Source organism: Chelmon rostratus, chromosome 1 (assembly GCF_017976325.1).
Source record: "Chelmon rostratus isolate fCheRos1 chromosome 1, fCheRos1.pri, whole genome shotgun sequence".
Taxonomy (NCBI): Eukaryota; Metazoa; Chordata; class Actinopteri; order Chaetodontiformes; family Chaetodontidae; genus Chelmon; species Chelmon rostratus.
In genome coordinates, this window is record NC_055658.1 from 30,269,274 (window position 1) to 30,289,577 (window position 20,304).

General features: G+C 42.0%; 1 protein-coding gene across 1 annotated transcript in view; it reads left to right on the forward strand.

The window, feature by feature from the left end:
* The first annotated feature begins 144 nt into the window (after positions 1–144).
* otog (otogelin) overlaps positions 145–20,304 on the forward strand; it is a 63,106-nt gene continuing 42,946 nt past the window's right edge. The window contains exons 1-13 of the mRNA XM_041940324.1: positions 145–203; positions 1,402–1,508; positions 7,357–7,514; positions 8,972–9,093; positions 9,205–9,413; positions 10,766–10,896; positions 11,027–11,133; positions 12,294–12,403; positions 15,084–15,209; positions 15,404–15,512; positions 15,915–15,961; positions 16,628–16,773; positions 18,970–19,102. Coding sequence (XP_041796258.1) covers positions 145–203; positions 1,402–1,508; positions 7,357–7,514; positions 8,972–9,093; positions 9,205–9,413; positions 10,766–10,896; positions 11,027–11,133; positions 12,294–12,403; positions 15,084–15,209; positions 15,404–15,512; positions 15,915–15,961; positions 16,628–16,773; positions 18,970–19,102 — 1,564 coding nt within the window. The remainder of the gene's footprint in view (positions 204–1,401; positions 1,509–7,356; positions 7,515–8,971; positions 9,094–9,204; positions 9,414–10,765; positions 10,897–11,026; positions 11,134–12,293; positions 12,404–15,083; positions 15,210–15,403; positions 15,513–15,914; positions 15,962–16,627; positions 16,774–18,969; positions 19,103–20,304) is intronic.

Here is a 20,304-nt window from a genome sequence, read left to right on the forward strand (position 1 = left end):
TCATTGTTAATCATCAGTATAAACTTCACAGCAGACCACCTGTGCGTCCGTGTCGGCCCCGCCCACCCGCGCGCCCACCTGTGCATATTTTATGCTAATGAGCAGGTGCATCGGTTCTTGAGGCGCGCGGCGGGCCGCTCGGGGATGAGCCGGATGGAGCAGCGCAGGGTGCAGCGGGAGTCCAGCCGGAGGGTTTTCACCAGGTGATGCTGTCCAAACCCGACTGACTGCGGATCCGCGAAACACGAATGGATCCCTATTTAAGACGGAGCTGGAAAAGGCTTCTTCACTTATTATCTTTGTATTTTATCCTAATTTATCAAGGTGAGTCACCTGCGAGCGGACTCATCTGCTGTCTATAGCGCAGGAGGATGAATGAAAGCGGAAACAGACAGATTCCTGTGTTCATCATCCTTCTTCTTGAAGTTTAGAATAAATTCAGAAAGCAGCGGGTTGATGTTGCATATTTGCAGCTCAGCGTCTTTTCTAGCATCTTAATCTGGATTCGATCCCAACTGTTATTAATTTGCAATATATTAATGAATTAATCAGCTATTAATTGATGAACTATTTTTCCTTGATTTCAGCGCGTCTGTCCTGGGGTGTTGAGAGAGTGAACCTTTCTAACTGGGGGGAATTTAATAAGTGAGTTAATTTTTCCAGATTCAAATAATAATGTTTTATTATATAATGTTTTGATTAATTTATCTTATTTGATGATTAATTTAATTGTGTTTTTAGTTTGATGCTACTTGCATGCATGTTGTATTTTTCTTTTTATATATAGGATATATATTGTTTTTATATTCTATTATTTAATATATTTTTCAGGTATTATGTGTTTTGTTCCCCATATCTAATCATGTGTAAATGTAATAATTTCTTAATTTAATAATAATTTAATTAATAATAACAATTTCCAAACGTTTAATTGTTGTAACAAAGGTTGAAATCATTAGCCGATTGATCAATTAGTTGACTGAGAGAACATAAATCTGCAACTTTTCAAAAAATTTCAACAATCAATTAATTTTTGAGTAATTTGTTAAGCAAAATTGACAAAAAATTAATTGGTTGTTGCTTCTGAAATGTGAATTTTTTGTCCTCTTTGAAGATTTTTGGCTTTTGGACTGTTGGTTGCACAAAATAAGTCAGCTTGGACTTTTCACGCATTTTCTACAGTTTTCTGACATTTTAAAGAGGAACCGATCAGTTGATTGATTTAGAAAATAAGCTGCAGAATTAGTTGATGTAGAAAATGACTGTGAGTTGCAGCCCTGGTTGTTTTTGGTGGCCTTTTCTCACTAGCATTACATGGAGCGTGTTTGATTGATGTTTTGGGGGTTTCTGGTTTTTGGTGGTTCTCTTGGTTCCCTGTCGGTGGTGGGTTTGTGGTGTCAGGGGGAACGCTGCAGCAGGAACAAACCTCTCCTTGTTCTCTCTGTCCCAGCAGCGGGAGCAGCAGGATAAAGCAGCAGAAATGGGACACCGCTTCCCAGGGAGGGCAGGTAGGCAGCCGCATTGATCGCCGATGCTGATGGAGCTGCTTCAGGCGGCAAACACAGAGCCAGAGATCACCAGAAAATCTGCGACGCTCACACCAAAACACAGAGCTGCAGAAAAGACAACAAGCATCACCCGCAGGGCTTTCAATCCAATCCAAGTTTAGACCCTGTGCTGCAGCATAAACCTCAAATATGTCCAGTATTTTGCTTATTATTTAGCCGCACAGACAATGTATGTTTAGCAGGAGGTGTATAATGATATATAATTTAAATATACACAAGGATGTAAATACACAGGTAAACACTATATATTGTATATATTATATGGGATGGTGTACAGATTGTCAACATCTTTAGAGTTATTTATTTTATAGATTACTATTTAATTTCAATTCAATTTAAAAAATGTGCCATCTCCTGCAGTATTTTTGCAGTTTTAATGTGATATTTTAATTTTGTTTTCATTGTAAAAATCCAAACAACAAAAGCACACGTTGGAGTCTTTGAAACTGGTATTTTATAAGTTCATAAGTTATAAGTTCAAAATTTCCCATGAGATCAGACCGAAACTATACGTCGATGACACACAGTTATGACCTGAAAATGATTCCCCACTGACGAGCACTTCAGCATGTAAAAGCAGTAAAAACACTCCGCAGTGACATTTGTTGGAACATGTGAGGGAGTCCCAGCAGGAATATACAGTAGCTGGTCTGTTGTCTCGCTCTTCTTCTATCAGCGCCTCCATCAGCCTGAATGCTGTCGCTCCTTTTGTCCGGCTTTCCTTTGGCTCAGGGAGGCATGAGAATCGGGTCCAAACTATAGGGGGTTAGTAAACGAACAAAGCAATTAGTAGCACAGGTCGCAGATCACATGTATAGAGAGCGGATCTATCTCATGTCAGATCTATGAGCTTTAACTTCACTCGTGGTTCAGTGAATGCATCGTCACATCTGGGTCACCACTGCTGTGTGTGACCCACTCAGCCTCCATACGTCTTGATACTGATCAGTGATTAATAATTCATAGTCAGCCACCCCTCATGCCCCCTAACCCTTCACCCTTGCTATCTGCTTTGTTCTTGCTCTTGAGATGAAAGCCTTGGTGTGAGAGCTCAGGCATACAGAGCGGCTCAAAGTGTAGAAACAATGCTCGACTGAAGGTTTCCGAATGTTTATGTTCTCACACCAAAGCTGCTGTTACTCCATTTTTTCTGTTCAACAGCTGAATAACAAAATCACATTCAGCATTTCCCCCGGTTTTATTCTTCTGAGTTCAGAAAGCTACTCCATAAACATCCACTCGCTGCATATCTCTTCAGACAAAGATCATCCGAAATGGGAAAACACACGGGGTAGGCGGTGGAGGAGAGGGTGGGGCTGTCGACCTGGATGGGAAAGCTGAGTTGGAAGTCACAGAGGAGTCGTTAATGAAGGCTGGATGACAGCTCTTTTCTCTCGAGCCTCTTCTTTTCCCAGCGCTGCCTCGGTTCCATCCTCACCAGTCAGGAGTCCCGTTTGGCAACAACCAGCGTAATTCTGGGAGGAATTTTTGCCCCCAAACAAAACGCAGAATTGTAAAAGCTTTGGGTGTCTTACATTTTAATCAAATCTGTGTTAATCTGTCACCCGAGAGCTCATCTTGTTTTTCCAGATTTGCTTGATATTATATTAAACTCGTGGAATTAATTAAAAGAATCAGACTGTGTTACAAGGACTTCATTTTGGTTTGCTGAAATTGGCTCCTACCCGTCAAACAGTGCCAAGGCTCAATATGAAAATCACCAGATTTAATATATTTGGTTGGAAGAGGCTCTGAAACATTGCTGGGCCGGATCAGATTATGGCTTTATGATTGGATGGTTGCAACTGTTGCATGAAATACCTGTTGATTCAGTTTCTCTCCTTGAAGGACCTCCAGACAGCAGCTGCTGTGTTAGAAACCAACACGTCTTCCTCCAGTCATTCACTGGTCAGCTGGACCACAGAGCCCAACCAGACGTCCTCCAGCACAGAGAGGACAGCCACCTCCTCGTGGACCCTCAGCTCTGACCAATCATCAAGAACAGCATCATCCAGCCAATCACCAACCAGCACAACACCAGCCGGTCAACCAGCAACCGAGACGGCACAATTCAACCTATCACAACCCAGCCCAGCACAATCCAGCCAATCACTAACAACTATAGCATTAGCTAGGCAATCATCAGGAAGCACAACACCATCCAGCCAATCACCAACAAACACAACACCAGTCAGCCAATCAGCAGGTAGCACAACACCATCCAGTCAATCTCCAACCACAACATCAGCTAGCCAGTCATCAACTAGTGCAGCAACATACAGCCAATCACCAACCAGCACAGTACCAGCTAGCCATTCACCAACCAGCACATTACCAACTAGCCAATCACCAACCAGCACAGTACCAGCTAGCCAATCACTAGGCAGTACAGCGCCATCTGTTAAATTGTCAACAAAGAAAGGACTTCCTAGCCAATCACCAACAACTACAGTACCAGCCAACCAATCACCAAGCAAAACAACACTACCCAGCCAATCACCAACAAGCACACCATCAGCCAGAAAATCATTAGGCAACACAAGAACAGCCAGTCACTCACCAACTAACACAGCACCAGCCAGCCAATCAGCAACAAAAAAGGCACCACGAAGCCAATCACCAGCTAGTGCAGCAAAATCCAGCCAATCAACAACCAACACAGTACCAGCCAGTCAATCATCAGTCAGCAATACAGCAGCCAAGATCTTATCTGACCATTCAGAAGCCAGAACTACAAAATCCAGCCAATCAGCATCCAACCAAACACCAGTGAGCCAATCCAAAACCAGCTCAAAAACATCAATCCAATCATCACTCATCTCAGCATCTTCTAATCATTCACCAACCACTTTAATTGGAGCTAATGAATCCATAAACAGCTCAAAAACATCACTCCATGTATCATCCATCTCACATAGCCAATCAAATTCAATACCATCTGACCAATCCCTGACCAGCTCATTACCATCAAACCAATCACCACCTGGTTCAGTGTTACAACGAAACACAGTCAGCGGAGCCTTTTCACCAGATGAGCGTCCAGTCAATATTTCACTGCTCACCAGGCAGGCGAAGGAAGCCTTGAAGTCATCACTTCGGAGGATTCAAGGTAGGTTTGTGAGCGTTCTTACGGATGTGAAAAAAAATGAGTACTTGAACAAAATCAGCCTGATAAGAACTACTTAAGATGACAGACAGCGTCTTTGGGAAAAATTTATTTGATGTGTACTTTGAGTTTTCAATTTGACCCATGTCCCATCCCATAATAACCAGGGGTGGGGTTTATGGCCTATACTGCAACCAGCCACCAGGGGGAGATCAAGATGCTTTGGTTCAGATCTCCGGGGAGAAGGGGTCGACCTTTACCCTTTACCCTTTTGTCTGCTAGATTGTCCCTTTAGAGGACGCTGGAGTCCCCTGAAATGTTTAAAACGGAGAGATGTTTCGTTCATGTCTGTGGTGCTACAGAGCCATTAGCTTAGCATTATTTAGGGACTGGGGCCAAGGAAAAAACAGCTAGCCTGGCTCTGCCAAAGGTTAAAGAAATATGCCTACCTACACATCTAAAACTTACCAACACGTGTATCTCATTTGTTTAATTTGGCCAATGTAAAAACATCAGTTTGTGGTTTTGTAGTCACTGCACCCAGTGCTGCTGTTTACCAAGAAATAGAGCATGCAACTCTGGCCATAAAAGCACAATGTTTTTATGCCAGTTGGTGCACTAATACATAAACAAACAAGACACAATGAGTTAAATCGTGAGCTTTAGAGGTGTTTCTAGCCGTATTCTGAGCTTTCTTCCTGCTTCCAGTTTTTATGCTAAGCTAAGATAATAGCATCCTGACCCCGTTTTCACACCTAGTGCAGAGACATTAGAGTGGCAGTGATCTCTCATCTAACTCTTGACAAGAAATGAAGAGAAGATAAATAAAGATATTAAATATTGCATTTAATATTAGATATTAAATAAAGATAAGGGAACAAATATTGTGGTTAATTGTTGATCTGAGATGCAAAAGCCAGTTTCCACCAGCTGAACAATATGAAACCCAGCATGTGACACACTGCCACATGTGCAGCATGCTAATGTGCTGCTAATGTGTGGTGTAATCATGTGTTGCAGAATCATCCCGTACGAACGTATTTTGGCTGCTCTAAATACGAACGAGTGAATGAATTGTGAAAACACTCAACATTGGCTGTTTTATCTGTTTTGTGTCTTTGGTGTAAAGCATTCCAGACCTGACAGGTGTTCTGTGGTCCGAAGTGACAAGCGAGCCCTCTGTTTCACTTCCCTCTGATAGAATGAACAGAAGGAAAATAGCTTTTATCTGAGTCATCACTCCCCCACAAACCTCTGTATGTTACCTGTGCTTGTGTGGGATGTGGCTGACTGGACAGACAAGATGTAAGCCCACCGAGCAGATGGTGTTACTGCAGGATGAGGAGCCATCGTTTGTGGTGTTTGGTGGTGCGTTCAGTTACTGGGACGCTTGACTGCTTACAGATGGTGACTTTTCCTTAAAGGTAGTTGTCTGCTTCAGTGGTTCTTAGCGTGGATGTAGACAAGAAGACAAGTTTCAGAGTGTTTCTACTCTATGGATGTATTATCTGTTCTTTCTTCCTTTTTAATGTTTGAAATACTAAATGATTAGAAACCAGAAATCCTGCACCGTCAGCCATAATGTTTCACTCAGCAGACCTTTATCAGGTAATATTCAGGTGAAACACTGAGTGATGAAACTGGTGAAACAACCTGAAAAAGGAGAGTGATTGCATCTGCTCTGACGAGCAGCAGTGTAATTGTTTGATTGATTTCTCTCTGCAGAGCCGTGTGTGTTTCCCTGCCTGAACGGAGGCCTGTGTGGTCAGTCGGAGTCATGTGACTGCAGCTTGTATCAGGCCACTGGACACAGGTGTCAGACAGGTAAACCACACACCTGACGTTCTTTCTTTTAGAGCCCACTAAACTCCATTTAAATGATTATAAGATTATATGAACTACAATGTTCAGGGTTATTTTCACAATTGAATTAAAATTGAGTTTGAGTTGAGTTTTCTCTTGCTTGGTGGTGATGAAATGAAATGAATAAAGTGTTTTTGGTTTATTGCTTTTTGTCATACTGAACTTTTCACAGATATTTGGTGTTGAAAGCAAAAATGGAGCACCATTACTTACACTTGCTCACTTTTCTGAGTTATTATTAGGCCAAACATAAGTTTTCAAAAGCTGGTTTGCTGATTCACATAATTAACACAATTGCAGGAAAAGTCTATATCTTATTACCAAGTGTTTTTGCCCATTATGTTAACTTCTGAAATCTTATTTTTGTTAAACAGGCCAAAAACTGCCTGCGGGGTGAAATCATTTCATCTCTTTTCAGGACAAAATAACATCCGTGCATTCATTATCTGTTTTATTTTGTCTTGTTTCGAGAAAAACTGGTAGAATTCCGTATTAGCACAAATAGCTCTATTAATCAATATTGCTGCATTAAAAAAATATTGCTTTTTAGCCTCTATTAGCTTCTGCTGCCCCTTAATGGCCAAAATTTGATTCATTAACCATCAAGAAATGTATAGTTTGTCATGAAGGGTGAAGATGAAACTAAATGTTTTGTTAAGACACGAATACTTTCCTAATCTCTTTTGTGTGAAGTAAAGACCATAAAACTAGACTTCCGAAATGTTTTCCTCAACACTGATGAATGGCTTTTTAGACTGAAGTGAAGTGATGGGAAATCCTTTCACGATCATTTCTTTCTCCACCAATTTATCTGCTCAGTTCCAAATCCAGGCTTTGAGCGGGAGATGACGTGCAGGACCTGGGGTCAGTACAACTTTGAGACCTTTGACGGCCTCTACTACTACTTCCCCGGCCGATGTACGTACACTCTGCTGCGGGACTGCGAGGAAACCACCCAGGCCAGCATCGTCGTCCAGGTTAGTTCAGACTCAACGAAATAAATCCTCCCGACTACAAGCTGCCCAGAAGGTTTCGGTCTGACGCCTGCTCCCAGTCGAGGAAAGGTTGGACTTGGTGGCGTCCTGCTCCTGAACACACTCTCCTTTCTGACTTCTGCGAGGTTCAGTCTCAGCCTGAGGAAAAGATTTGCTCTGAAGATTAGCGAAAGCTATCTGGTTATTAGAGTCAATTACCATTAAATACTGCAATTACCCACTATGCCTTGGAAGCATCTGCAACAGACCGGGACTTTGTTCCCCTGAAAAGGCAGCAGATACTGTATCTGTATATGGGAAAACCAAACCAAACAGGGACACGAAACACGAAAAGATACAAATGAATTATGATTATCAATTGTGCATTGATACCAATATCAATTATATAAAGAGAATTTAACAATCAAAGAGAAAATATAAATCTTGCGAAGCTGCGAATCTAACAGCTAAAACGTGTTAGATGGAGGTGAGATGACATTTTCTTTTGCAGACAAACACTTGAGGAATGCTACTAAATGGCAAACTGAGGTGTGTGTGTCCGTCTGTGTGTGTGTGTGTGTTTTAGGGTCAAGTTTCAGGGTTTAATCGTCTTTAATGGAGAGCCAGAGCTAAAATTCTAGTCTCTGATTTCCTGGTTCTTGAAGTTATTTCGTGTTTTCTTCGTTGGTGCTGTAGCTGGCGTAGTATCTGCTGGTCATCCTGTGGACCACAGAACTGACCGTGGTCCTTTCTTAAAAGGCTTAATTGTTTCCTTACACAGACAGATAGATAGATAGATAGACTTTATTTATCCCAAGCTGGGAAATTGCAGTTACAGCTGGAAAGTTACTCAAACAGGAGGAAATATTGTGCATTTGTTGGGGACTATTTTCAGCAGTGGATTAATACTAGTGAGTATTTATGGCAGCAGGACTGTGTGTGTGTGTGTGTGAATCAGAATAAACTACATTGTGTGTGTTCATGGTGATGAAGGAACATGTCAGCCAGAGCAACAGAGAGGCTCATTTATGTGTTTTTAATAGTTTCTGGACAACAATGGAGCTCTATGGCAGAGAGGAAGACGATGTATCAGGCTGTGAGACACACACTGTACTTGTTAGTAGATACATTTGTTGGTCTTTTCATTTGATTTATTGACAATCAGAAAAATATAGATCTTCTTTACATCACTATCAGACCCACTGAGTAAACAGAGATGACAAAACAGGATTCATTTTCTATTCCTGACGAGTTATTTTAAAAATAGCAACTAAAAGTGACATTTGTGAGCTTTTTTATAGGTAAAGATCAGACGAATATCTCTGAGAGCCAAATAAAGCTCTCAATGCAGCAACAAGAAAGAGCAGGGACTCTTTTAGCTCACTGTCATATCAAAAGTTTAGATTAACCGTTTAAGTGTGAAGAAATTGAAAGTGTTAGCAAGTTGATTGTTGTTGCAGGTCCACAATGACCCAGGCTGTAGCTCCGCCCCCTACACCTGCCAACGATCTGTCAGCCTCTTCCTCCCATGGGAAGGTGAAGTTCGGCTGCACGCCACCAACGTGACCTTCAAAGGCCAAAGGTCAGCACACAAGACACAACAGATCATACTCATCTACTGTACGATATATATTTGTGTATCTATTTCAGCTTCAGGTGTTTCTCATGGTGCATTCACTGTCTCTGTATTTAGTCTGCAGCTGCCTCACCACATCCATGACCTGCAGCTGGAGCAGATCTCGCAGTATGTCCTGGTGACGCAGCAGCACGGCTTCACGCTGGCCTGGGAGGGACGCAGCGGCTCCGTCTACATCAAACTCAGCCCAGAGTTCGTGGGAAGAACCTGCGGCCTGTGTGGGAACTTCAACGCTGACGTCCAGGACGACCTGAAGACGAGTTACGGTAAAGATCATTTTGTCTGTCACATGATAACCTCGTCAGCAGTGATTTGCGGTCTTGACGGCAGGATTAAAACTGGGTCAAATTTAGTTGAGAAAGCCCTCCAGTCACCTTGGTTACACAGTCATTAAGCATTTCAATGACCAGTGGTGGAGGCAGTATTTAAATCCCATATTTAAATAAAAGCACTTTTATCACATTGTAAAAATACTCCATTACAAGCAAAAGTCCTGCATTGAATATTTTGCTTAAGTATTGAAGTATTATCAGAAAAAATTGACTAAACTAATCAATGCAGAAAAATGTCCTCTGTGACTGTTAAACTATTCTATATTATTAGATTATTATTAATCATGCGTTCATGTAAAAGCAGGATTTTACTGTTGTAGACGATTGAGGTGGAGCTCATGTTTAATTATTTCTGTAGGACTGCAACTACTGATTATTTCCTCCGTTAATTGATTGATTCTTTGCTTTGTAAATATTCAGAAGATGACCCAGAGCCCAAAGTCACATCTTTGCAATGTTAGTTTTGTCCAAACAGCAGTCAAAAAAACTTCAACATCATTACAAATGAATTGAAATAACTTTTGTATAAGATACAAAAGATGTATAAATAATTTGTGATTAAATCTGTTGGATAATTGCGGTGAAGTCAAAAGAACAATACTTCCCTCTGCCTAGAAAATGAGAGTGGCAGTACGGTACAGTAGTTGAGTTAATGTACTTAGTTATTCCACCACTGTTGATCACTGTATTTTAATAGTCAAAACCTGCTTCATATTGAAATATCGTCATTAAAATGCAGCAAGAGTCCCAGCAAGTCACTGATCCGAGCTATCAATGGTGAGATCTGACTGTGGAGCGTGAGAGCAGCTCAGCTTGTTTTAAGGCCTCCTTGACCTGCATCTTGGTGGACCAGATTATAATCAGTCAGCACTTAACCCCACACAAATCCTGGTCACATCCAAACGACTGAAACCTGATCAATCCAACCATCTGAGGATGTGTTCAGGGACACGTTTTACCTCATTAACTAAAAATTGTAAATGCAACACACACAGTTCACGAATAGTCAGCGAAATGACAGAAATGAGCTTATTTGGATCAAAGCAGGAAGCAGAACAATCGGCCACAGTAATGAGCTGATGTGTCATAAAATCAAAAGAGGAAGACGAACAAGAAAAAAGTGATTCTCTGAAGTTGAATCTCAAGCGAGTCTTTGCAAGCTAATTTTCACAGTCACTGAAAAAACTGAAACCACTGGCTGGATGGCGGAAAATCAAACAACAAACATATAATAAGCCTTGAAAAGCAGAACAGGCCTCTTTTGAAATGCTTCCTCCCTCTCTCAGGTGTGCTGACTCATGACATCGAAATGTTTGGGAATAGCTGGGTGGAGGTGGAGCCACACGAGGCCCGATGTCCCACGGTGCCTTCGGACTTCCCTTCACCCTGTGCTGCAGTCGATGCTCATGTCCTGTTGGTAAGGTGCCTGATAGAAACTGTAGGTTGCTGCAGAGTAACGTCTTCCAACATAAACTGTGAATACAGCACAAAAATAGCTTATTCATGTTCAGGAATTTTGAATGATGAGTGAAAAACTGTCCCTGCAGAAAGTGGAGGAGGTGTGTGCAATGCTGCTGGATCCACCGTTTCAGAGCTGCCACGACTTTGTCAGCCCACTGTCCTACATGGCCAGCTGCTCCAACGACCTCTGCATGTAAGAACACCAGGTTCAGATCTGCCCGTTGAGATACTCTGTGTCCATTTTGTCCTGATGATGGCCTTTGATAAAAGGTCAGGGTGTAACCAAATTCATATGAGTTAATCCCTTTATGGCAATCAAGCACTTTGTTTTTGAGATCTTGTGATCATTTTCAGTGTCCAAAATGGAAAGGGTTCATCCTCAGGGGAGCATGAATATCCAGAGTAAATACAACGGTTGATTTTTGAAATATTTCTTGGGTACAATTGGAAATTTTCAGCCCCAAGCTGGCGTTGAAGGGCAGATTACCACAACATCTGGCAGGTAGTTGTCAGTTGAATTGTGGCCCAAAATGTTTCATGCTGAAGTTAAACACCTGATGCACCTCAGCTGTTTATTCCCTATTCTTAAAGAAGATGAGAGAGCATGTTCACTTCATGTGTTCCCTTCACCGACTGAATCTACCAGATGTACAAGTGGTGAACGTCACTCACTTGTCTTGCAGTAATTACAGCACAATGAATGATACTATTCTGAGGCCATTTAGACCTACTGAATCCTATACAACGTTGTTATAGTCTCACTTTTAAATTACCATCACTTTTGGCACTATTTTCTACTTGTCTGACAATTTCTGATCATTTCTGGCTTTGGTGATTCCTGACAGGCAGCTAAAAACCTCCCAAAATTGAGAATGGGTTGAAAGCTACATTACATCTGGACTCCGTTCGTCACATTCTGGTTTAAAATCTCACTCACAGCTCTCTCATTTGCGTCTTTTGATGGCTCAGGTCCATGATCCAGAACGCGCCCTCCTTCTGTGAGTAACATTAGCCCTGGCAGTCTGTTGCGATTAACTCAGAGTGATTTTGGAGCAGAGACGAGTAAGACAAGACGATTTACTGTGCTCGGAAGCAAATTCACCTTCGACTGAGAACATAAGTGATACAGCCATACTGCAGCAACCTTTTCAGCTCTAGCTTTCCATTTAAAGGCTCGTTGGAAGATTTACTCATTAACAGACAATTCCCAAGTTTTCCCATGATGGAGACACAGCTGGTGGGTTGTTATTGGCTCGAGCTGCACAGGTTGATCATTTCATCTACCTGGCTCGATGGCCACACCTCTCCTGGCTCCACTCAAATAGTCCTTCTCTGTTTGTTTCTCCGTTGAAGGTCGGGTCCCAACGGTGATGTGGTATGCCAGGTGTTCAGTGAGTATGCCCGGGCCTGCGCCCACGCTGACCACCCACTGCACGACTGGAGGCAGCACATTCCTCACTGTGGTACGTTTTTTCCAGGTGTTTTTGCCACGTAGGACCAATAAGCTGCACGTTTCAGTTCTTGGGTAACATTGAAGTGCATTGTGTTCACTAGAAAAAAAATAAATAGAAGAAAACATTGCAGATACAGTATCCTTCTTAGAAAAGAATTATTACATAGATTTTTCTCCCTAGCTATTGTAGTTGAGAGCAATTGTCAGGAAGGCTGGGACTTAAGGGGAACTGAACCCAAATGCAGACACACAAGGGGGCGCTAGGCTCAATTAATAAATTTATTAAACTCAAGGAAACAAGACAACCAAACTCAGAGGGCTAATGGCTAACGACACACAAGGGTAACAGAATTCAAACAACGACACAACACAGGGAAAGACAACACATCACTATAAGACACATGAAAGCAAGGGACGAGACTATGAATAACTAACAATGAATACAATAAAGAACACAAAACGCTCCCAAAGGAGGAAACACAAAGGGCTATGAAAAATGGAACTGACTACTGAAAGAACTAGATAAGAAAAACTCACAACTCAAATTACCTTCCTAGAAAACAGAAACAAGAATCTAAATAACAAAAATAATCAAACAGAAAATCACTCTTTATCGAGGAGAACAAATCGGCAAGGCTATGAACTAAGAAAAGAAAACAGAGACTAAGACTCAGACCTGAACAGAAACACGGACATGAACAAAGGTAACGCCACAAGAACACAACTCGGACATGACAAAGGGCTCACAATGACAAACACTCACTTACTGGCTAGGGCTAGGACAAGGAATCAAGGGCAACAGGGATACATGGACTTGGCTATGAAAACACAGACAAAGACAAAGGGGAAGACACGGACTTAAATACACTAGGGAGGAACACTAATGAGACACAGGTGGAAACAATCTGACAATCACATGGGAGGGAAAACACAGGAAGTAAAGCAACCCAAAGACACATGACATGAACCTTCAAAATAAAACAGGAAGTAACCAAAACCAGGCAAAGACAAGACACAATGGGAAGCTTAACAAAATACAAACAAGACATGGCAAGGATAGAGACTAATACAAAACATGGCATGACTGAGACAAAAGTAACTAAATGAGGCAATGGCAAGAATCAACAAGAGAAACTAAACAAAACCGCCGTGCATGGCACGGGTCATGACAGCAATGAGATATGGCAGCCACAATTATGAGATAAGTGCATTTAATTGTCTTTGGTGAATGCAATGTATGTTGTACTTCATAGGTTGCTGGCGTGCAGATCAGTGAATCCGGTTAGTGTGTTGTCTGGTGTAGCAGACACTCAAATTAATTAGAATTACAGAAGGTATAGTGGAGGCTTGCTAAAAGGCAAAGGAGTGAAAATCAAACAAGGAAAATAGCACAAATTCTTACATTTTAGGCCATTTAATACAAAATCTGTCAATATATGATCACATTACAAACCAAACCAATTTAAAACGATTAGATATGTGTAGCCTACTGTTGTAGCCTCTCTTGCGTACATAAATAGCCGTAAGCTAACTGTTTCTCCAAATGTTATCACGTCACTTCATTTCAGCTTTTTCGGGGGTATGTGGAGACCCTCTAAAATGATTTTTTAAATCAGATGTTTGTATTGTCGTTGCCTACAAATAAGCGTTTGCTAAAAAACCATTAGCTGTTGCTAAAGTCAGCAGCAGCAGGTAGCTAGTGGACCAGAGGCTACATAGTGGGCACAAAAGTTCAAATTAATGAGTACATTTTTAGTCCATTTTAAGTAAATTGTCAGTATTTAATGATATTACTAACCAAAATGATTTGAAATGATCAGATATGTCTAGTCTACTGTTGTAGCCTGTCTTACATACATAAAGGACTGCAAGCTAACTGTAAGGTCAACTGCAGCAGAGTTAGCTAGCTGACAGAAAATAACGTAGTGCAACAGAAGCTAGCAAGAGGGCATGGGACTTTAAATTATACAGCGAATAACACAATTTTACCATTCTTGTCTTGTGTAATTGTCTAAATGTAATCACATCACTCTGTTTCAGTTGGTTCAGTGGTGTGTGGAGACCCACTAAAACGATTTTATATATCAGATGTTTGCATTGTCATTGCCTACTAGCTAATCGTTAGCTAAAGGACCATTAGCTGCTAAATAACGTCAACTGCAGCAGGTAGCTAGTGGAGCAGAGGCTACGTAGTGGGCACAGGAGTTCAAATTAGTGAGTACAATTTTAGTCCATTTTATGTAAAAAGTTGTCAATATTTAACAACATTATTTTGTTTCACTACTTTAATTGATCAGATGTGTTTCACATACCTGATGTTAGCTAAAGAACCATTGCTGTAACTGTCGCTAAGATCAGATTCAGCAAAGTTAACTAAACTAAAAAGTAATTTTTTAAAGTTAGGTTACTACCTGTCACACATCCACAGTGCCCATGCTAATAAAAGCTCAGCTGATGAACAATATGAACAATAGATGTATTACAGTAAAATATAATGTACTTGCTCTGTCAGCGAGGTGTTTATTCAACTCTAAGATGAGTTTTAAGGCAGCAGTTTGTGGCGCTATCTTCAGACACAGCAGGTGCTCTGATGTTAAAGCTGTCATTGTTTGTCTGATGGGAAATCTCTAGTGTCAATCTTCTCTGCAGGAAGTTTTTGACCCTGTGCTCTGTTTATTTTTTGCGACCAGCAAAGCAGTGTTCCTCAGGTCTGCAGTACAGGGAATGCATCAGCTGCTGCCCGGCGTCCTGCAACCTCGAGCGAACTTGCATCGACAGCAAGCTGGCCTGCCTGGATGGATGCTACTGTCCGGATGGTGATTTCCTATTCAGATTCTATTATCTACTCTATAAATTAATTGTTCATTCTTCAATCGTCTTCAATTAACATCTAATCTTTTATTACATCTTCCGTCTTGTCTCTATTCTGATGCCTTCAGCTCTGCATGATATGAGGCAGTAATTTTCTGTGTGTGTATCTGTCTCTGTCTCTGCTGTTGTCTCTCCTCAGGCCTGATCTATGAGGACGGAGGCTGTGTGACGCCCTCTGACTGTCCCTGTGAGTACCACGGCATGTTTTATCCATCCGGACAGACGCTGCAGGAGGAATGCAACAACTGGTGAGCAGAGTTTAATCTCTCTCCGGCCTCCTAGACTGTGGACGAAGACTCCACTCCCAGCTTTCATTCAGCTGGTCAAATACTTTGCTTTTATCCCATAAAAAATGTCCTAAACCATGAGGAGTACCAGATTCATGCTATTCAAATAGCATCTATTAATAACCATCTTTCACTCCATTTGGATCTTGAATGAACGCTAGCTGGACACACGTGAGACCACGCTGCATTAAATGTCATATGTATTAAAAAACAGGATATTGTCCTGCAGACCCCATACAGTCCTTTTAATCTTCTCAGATCTGACCACCTGGGCTCAGTGTGTCCAGTTTCTGTCAGTGATCCTGCTGATTAGCTCAGCCTTTAATGTTCCCCACCTGTGGACCTCTCTGCTTTCTGTTTCAGCACATGTGTGGGTGGAGTGTGGGACTGCACCGACTACAGCTGCCCAGGTTTGTGCCTTCTCCCTGTGGGTGGTTCAATTTTTACTCTTAAACTGTACTGCAAGCTCATTCATGTGATGGAAGGTGATTATTTTATTTCAACCCAAAGATGCTCTCAACAAGTCAGCTTCTGTACTGTTCATATAAAGCTCTGCAGGAAGCTTTGCTGCGATGATTCAGGAAGAGCCATCACAGCAAACGTCAAGGAAGGAAAATATTTCCTATGGTGTAAGGAAATGCTTCCTAGTTAGGAAGAAAGGCAAGTAAGGAGGAGGCTTTCTAGTTAGGTAGGAAAAAGGAGCAAAGTCATAATAAAAGGGAAGAGAAGGCAGACGAAAGCAACATAATAATGACCAATGAAAGAGATGGTTTATGCAGAGGTTGCTTCTCGATATAGCTATGGAGGATGATATTTTCAAGTTTGAGAGCAACAAAACAGGAAGTAAAACCACAACGAAGGCTGAAGTCCTAGTTTTGGAGTAGTTAGGGCGTGAGAAACAAGAAATCTTCCTGATAAGGAACTGGAAATGCTTCCTAGTTAGAGAGCAAGGGAAGAGAAAGCAACCTGGGAAGACATGCTGTTGAAGTGCTCTTGAGCAGGCAGTAGCTACCAGGTGGTCGAAAGAACCGAAAGAATGAAGGAAATAGATGAAATATGTCTCACTCTCCCTGCAGGCGAGTGCTCTGTGACTGGCGATATGTATTTTCAATCCTTTGACGGGCGGATCTACACCTTCCCTGCAACATGTCAGTATGTCCTCGCCAAAAGTCGCAACTCCGGGAAGTTCACAGTCACCATCCAGAACGCCCCCTGTGGAGCCGTGAGTTACGTTTAATCTGCGCTATAAAAAATTCTTTCTCGTCGAGTTTTTCTTTCTCTACATTTTGAAGGCATCTCTTGCACACTTCTCCCACTTTAACCTCTGCACTCAAACAGTTGCTGCTGCCTCTCGGCTTACAGGTTTATACAATTTGTCTGTCATGTAGATCATATCATAATTTAAGTGCTCAATAATCCCTGCTGAGCCCAGGTCATTTTTGACCGTGAGCCATGATGCAATTTAGTGAAATGAAAGCCTGGAGGAAACGTCTCGATCAAACTCTGGCAGATAATGAACATGAAAAGCAACAAAAGACTGAGAGCTTCTTCTCCTCTTCCCCCCCTCTCCAAGCCTTCAATTTCCCAGCAGCCTTTGAGCTGCTCGGCAAACAGGGGGCGATGGAGGGGAGGAGGCGAGATATAAGATGTCCCGCTCATCAGAGCAGAGGCCCGAGACCTCTAACAGCCAACTGAACAGGATTACCTTATCTGGCCTGACTGACAGAGCTGTGGACGGCTTTGTAGTGAGGAGGGAGGTGAAGAGAGGCGCTGGAGGGGTGGGGGGCTTGGACAGAGAGAAGGTTATGCGAAAACAGGAGGTGAATGATGGGAAGAGTAGAAGGAGGAGGGGGCTGCTAAAACCTCGGCTATGGGTCTCTGCCACTTATGAAAGAGACGATTCATAGAGGCAGATCGCTTACTGTCAGCAGCGCGCAGGCTTCTTTACTTTAGAGAAACTAATCATACTTTTACTAAAGTAAAGTACTTAAGTGCAGTTTCTATGTAGTTGTGAGTTCTTTGAGTATTTACATTTTGTGACAGTTGCAGCAGGTTTTAAATTCAAACTGCAGCGTTTGCTCATACAATATGATGCACTGTCAGACTCTTTTGATCTTTTTGCCTGATGGCCTAAGGATGGCAATGTCTGCAGGTTAGTGTTGGACTTGCTGCTGAATGATTTTGGATTGGTATGCAAATTTGTGGCACTTTTATCATTGTCCTCCAAAATTGCCCATATGATTACTCCTCATAATGTATGCATGCTGATTTGGCACGTCCTGTGGTTAAGATCTGGTTAAATTTAGGTGGTTTTGGTGTTGATTAGGGTTAGATCACCCAAAGCTCCTCTGGCCCATAATCCTTCCTGAGTCATATTTCATTGTCTTTCTAATACTGATACAACATTAAAACAGTTCCTTGTGTTTTTATGGTCTGAATGTCATGCAGAAGGAGGTACCATCACTCCACTTTTGCCTTTCCTGGGTGCACAATATATTGAAATTATATATGAGTGAGATAAGATAAGAATAACTTAATTAATCCCCAGCTGGGGAAATTTGGTAACATAACATAATATATAGAATATATAATATCAAAAATGTAATGCACAGCTTACCATGTAGCTCCCCAGGGGATGAATCCTTTTGTTCTAAATAACCCTGTGGCCAATTCTCTACCACCACCCTCAAGACTTACATTTTTAGCGTGGCTACTGGCAATGCTGTAACTGTGAGTCAGTGGACAGATGCGAGTAGCCACAAATGTGACTGAGGTGCAGCAAACTGATGCAAAGATGCAACATGATCCGAAAACACTGCGCGTATCCCAGAGCTTTATGTATCCTCTTCATAAATGTGCAAAGACAGGAGGAGAAAGGAAACAGCCTTGAGGGAAATAACACAAAGAGCTGGAGTTTCTGGTGAGACACCTGGGCACACTCCCACAGGCCAATGCCAGCTGCCCATTGCCAGATAGCCAGCTAGCGTCTGTACACTTGGTACAGTACATTGGCTGTGAAGGGCAAAAAACACAACTGGTTTCTGTCTGAGCCCACCTTAAGAATTATCACAAGGGAGTTCAAAATCAGGTTTGTGTTGTGTGTTGTAGTGCACATTGCGGCCTCTAGGGGCCACTAGCGTGTCTTTACTCTTCTCATCAAGTTAAAGACAGGACTTTGATTTGAAATTTTAATCTTATGGATTTACTTTGCATTTCATTTATTTATAATTTAATACAATTGCAGACTAGCAAGCTGTCAAACAAATCGCTCACAGTTCATTGTGTGCTGTTTTTCACTTCTTGTTTTTTCTCTCTCTTCTCATTATTTCGCTCTCGTTGTGTCCTGTTGTCTAACTGAATTGCTGCTGCTTGGGATAATGCCAGCATACTTTATCAAGCCATCTTGTCTCAATTGCAGAATTTGGATGGGGCCTGCATCCAGTCAGTTAACCTGGTTATTGACGAGGATCCAAGAACGGAGATCACACTGAGCCACGTTGGAGAGGTCTTCATGGCCGGACAGTACCGCATCTCCCTACCGTACTCTGATGGTAACTCCCTCATCTTTTGTCACCTCCCAACACTGTTCACATCCAGCCTGACTTCTTTCAGCACTCTGAGAGTCATGGCAGAGACAGATTGAATGACAGCTGTGCTATTGACAGAAATTTTCCCAATACTGTACTGGGTTAGCTCTTGCATTGTTTTGCACAGAATACCTTCCCTCTGAGTATCACTCCCTTTTCACACCAGTGTCTTCATGTCTGTAGCATTCTGTTGATCGAGTCAACAACCATTTGAATGTTTTGTGGTTAATGTGTGAGAATGATCTCATATTTCAGCACGTACAGCACTTCATGTTCTGTTTAGTAGTATTTCCAATCAATCAACTGATACTGTCTATTGATGATGGTTATTGTCTTTTATTAGCAACTTCCATACAAAACAAAACAACTGCATCACATGGGACAACACGAGGTGCAGTAAAGGTGCATTATTGCCGCCAAGTCTCGTTCTCATGTCACCTGAGAACGTGGTAAGAAGTCCTGCTGGACAAATCATGTGACCTTGCGAGACAGCAGGATTGCTACGTGGCGCTGCCCGCCCGGAATATATAGCAGAGACACTAAAGCTGTTTTCTCATATGAACTCTGTCCACAGAATCAGGTCCAGACATTGTCCAGAGCTGATCTTTCACACATGTAGCACATTGGTGCGTGTCAGACGTGTTCTCACTTACTGGAAATTCTCTGTGTGGTTCAGGCGAGTTGTGGTACCTGGGTTGACTGTGAATAGTGTGCATTATGAGGACTGTTTTTATATGCTATTTTATATACAAGCATAAAGAAAAGAATATGAAGCAGCTACACTGCAAGTCATCAACACGTTCACTCGCTTGCTGTGTAGCAGGCTAGCAGTGAACGACAGTATGTAAATACTGCTGAAGGGAAAGCTCCTGCGGTGGAAACAGAGTTGCCAAATCTCTATTGCTGGGCACACTTCTACTGTCGCACAATATATACCGTCATACTGCTCAACCCTAACACCCACCATAATATATGACGTCATTATACAAGCGTCCCTGACACCATGTTGACCATCATGTCTAGGTGCACTGGCACACCCAGTAGCGCACATCTATGTCACAGCAAGGTGAAGCAAGATTTTCAATCTTTAAAGGCATCATGTGGAGTTTTTGACGGCTATTAGTGCTTTAGAGTAATGTTTTAATGAACATGTTCCTGTTTGTGTC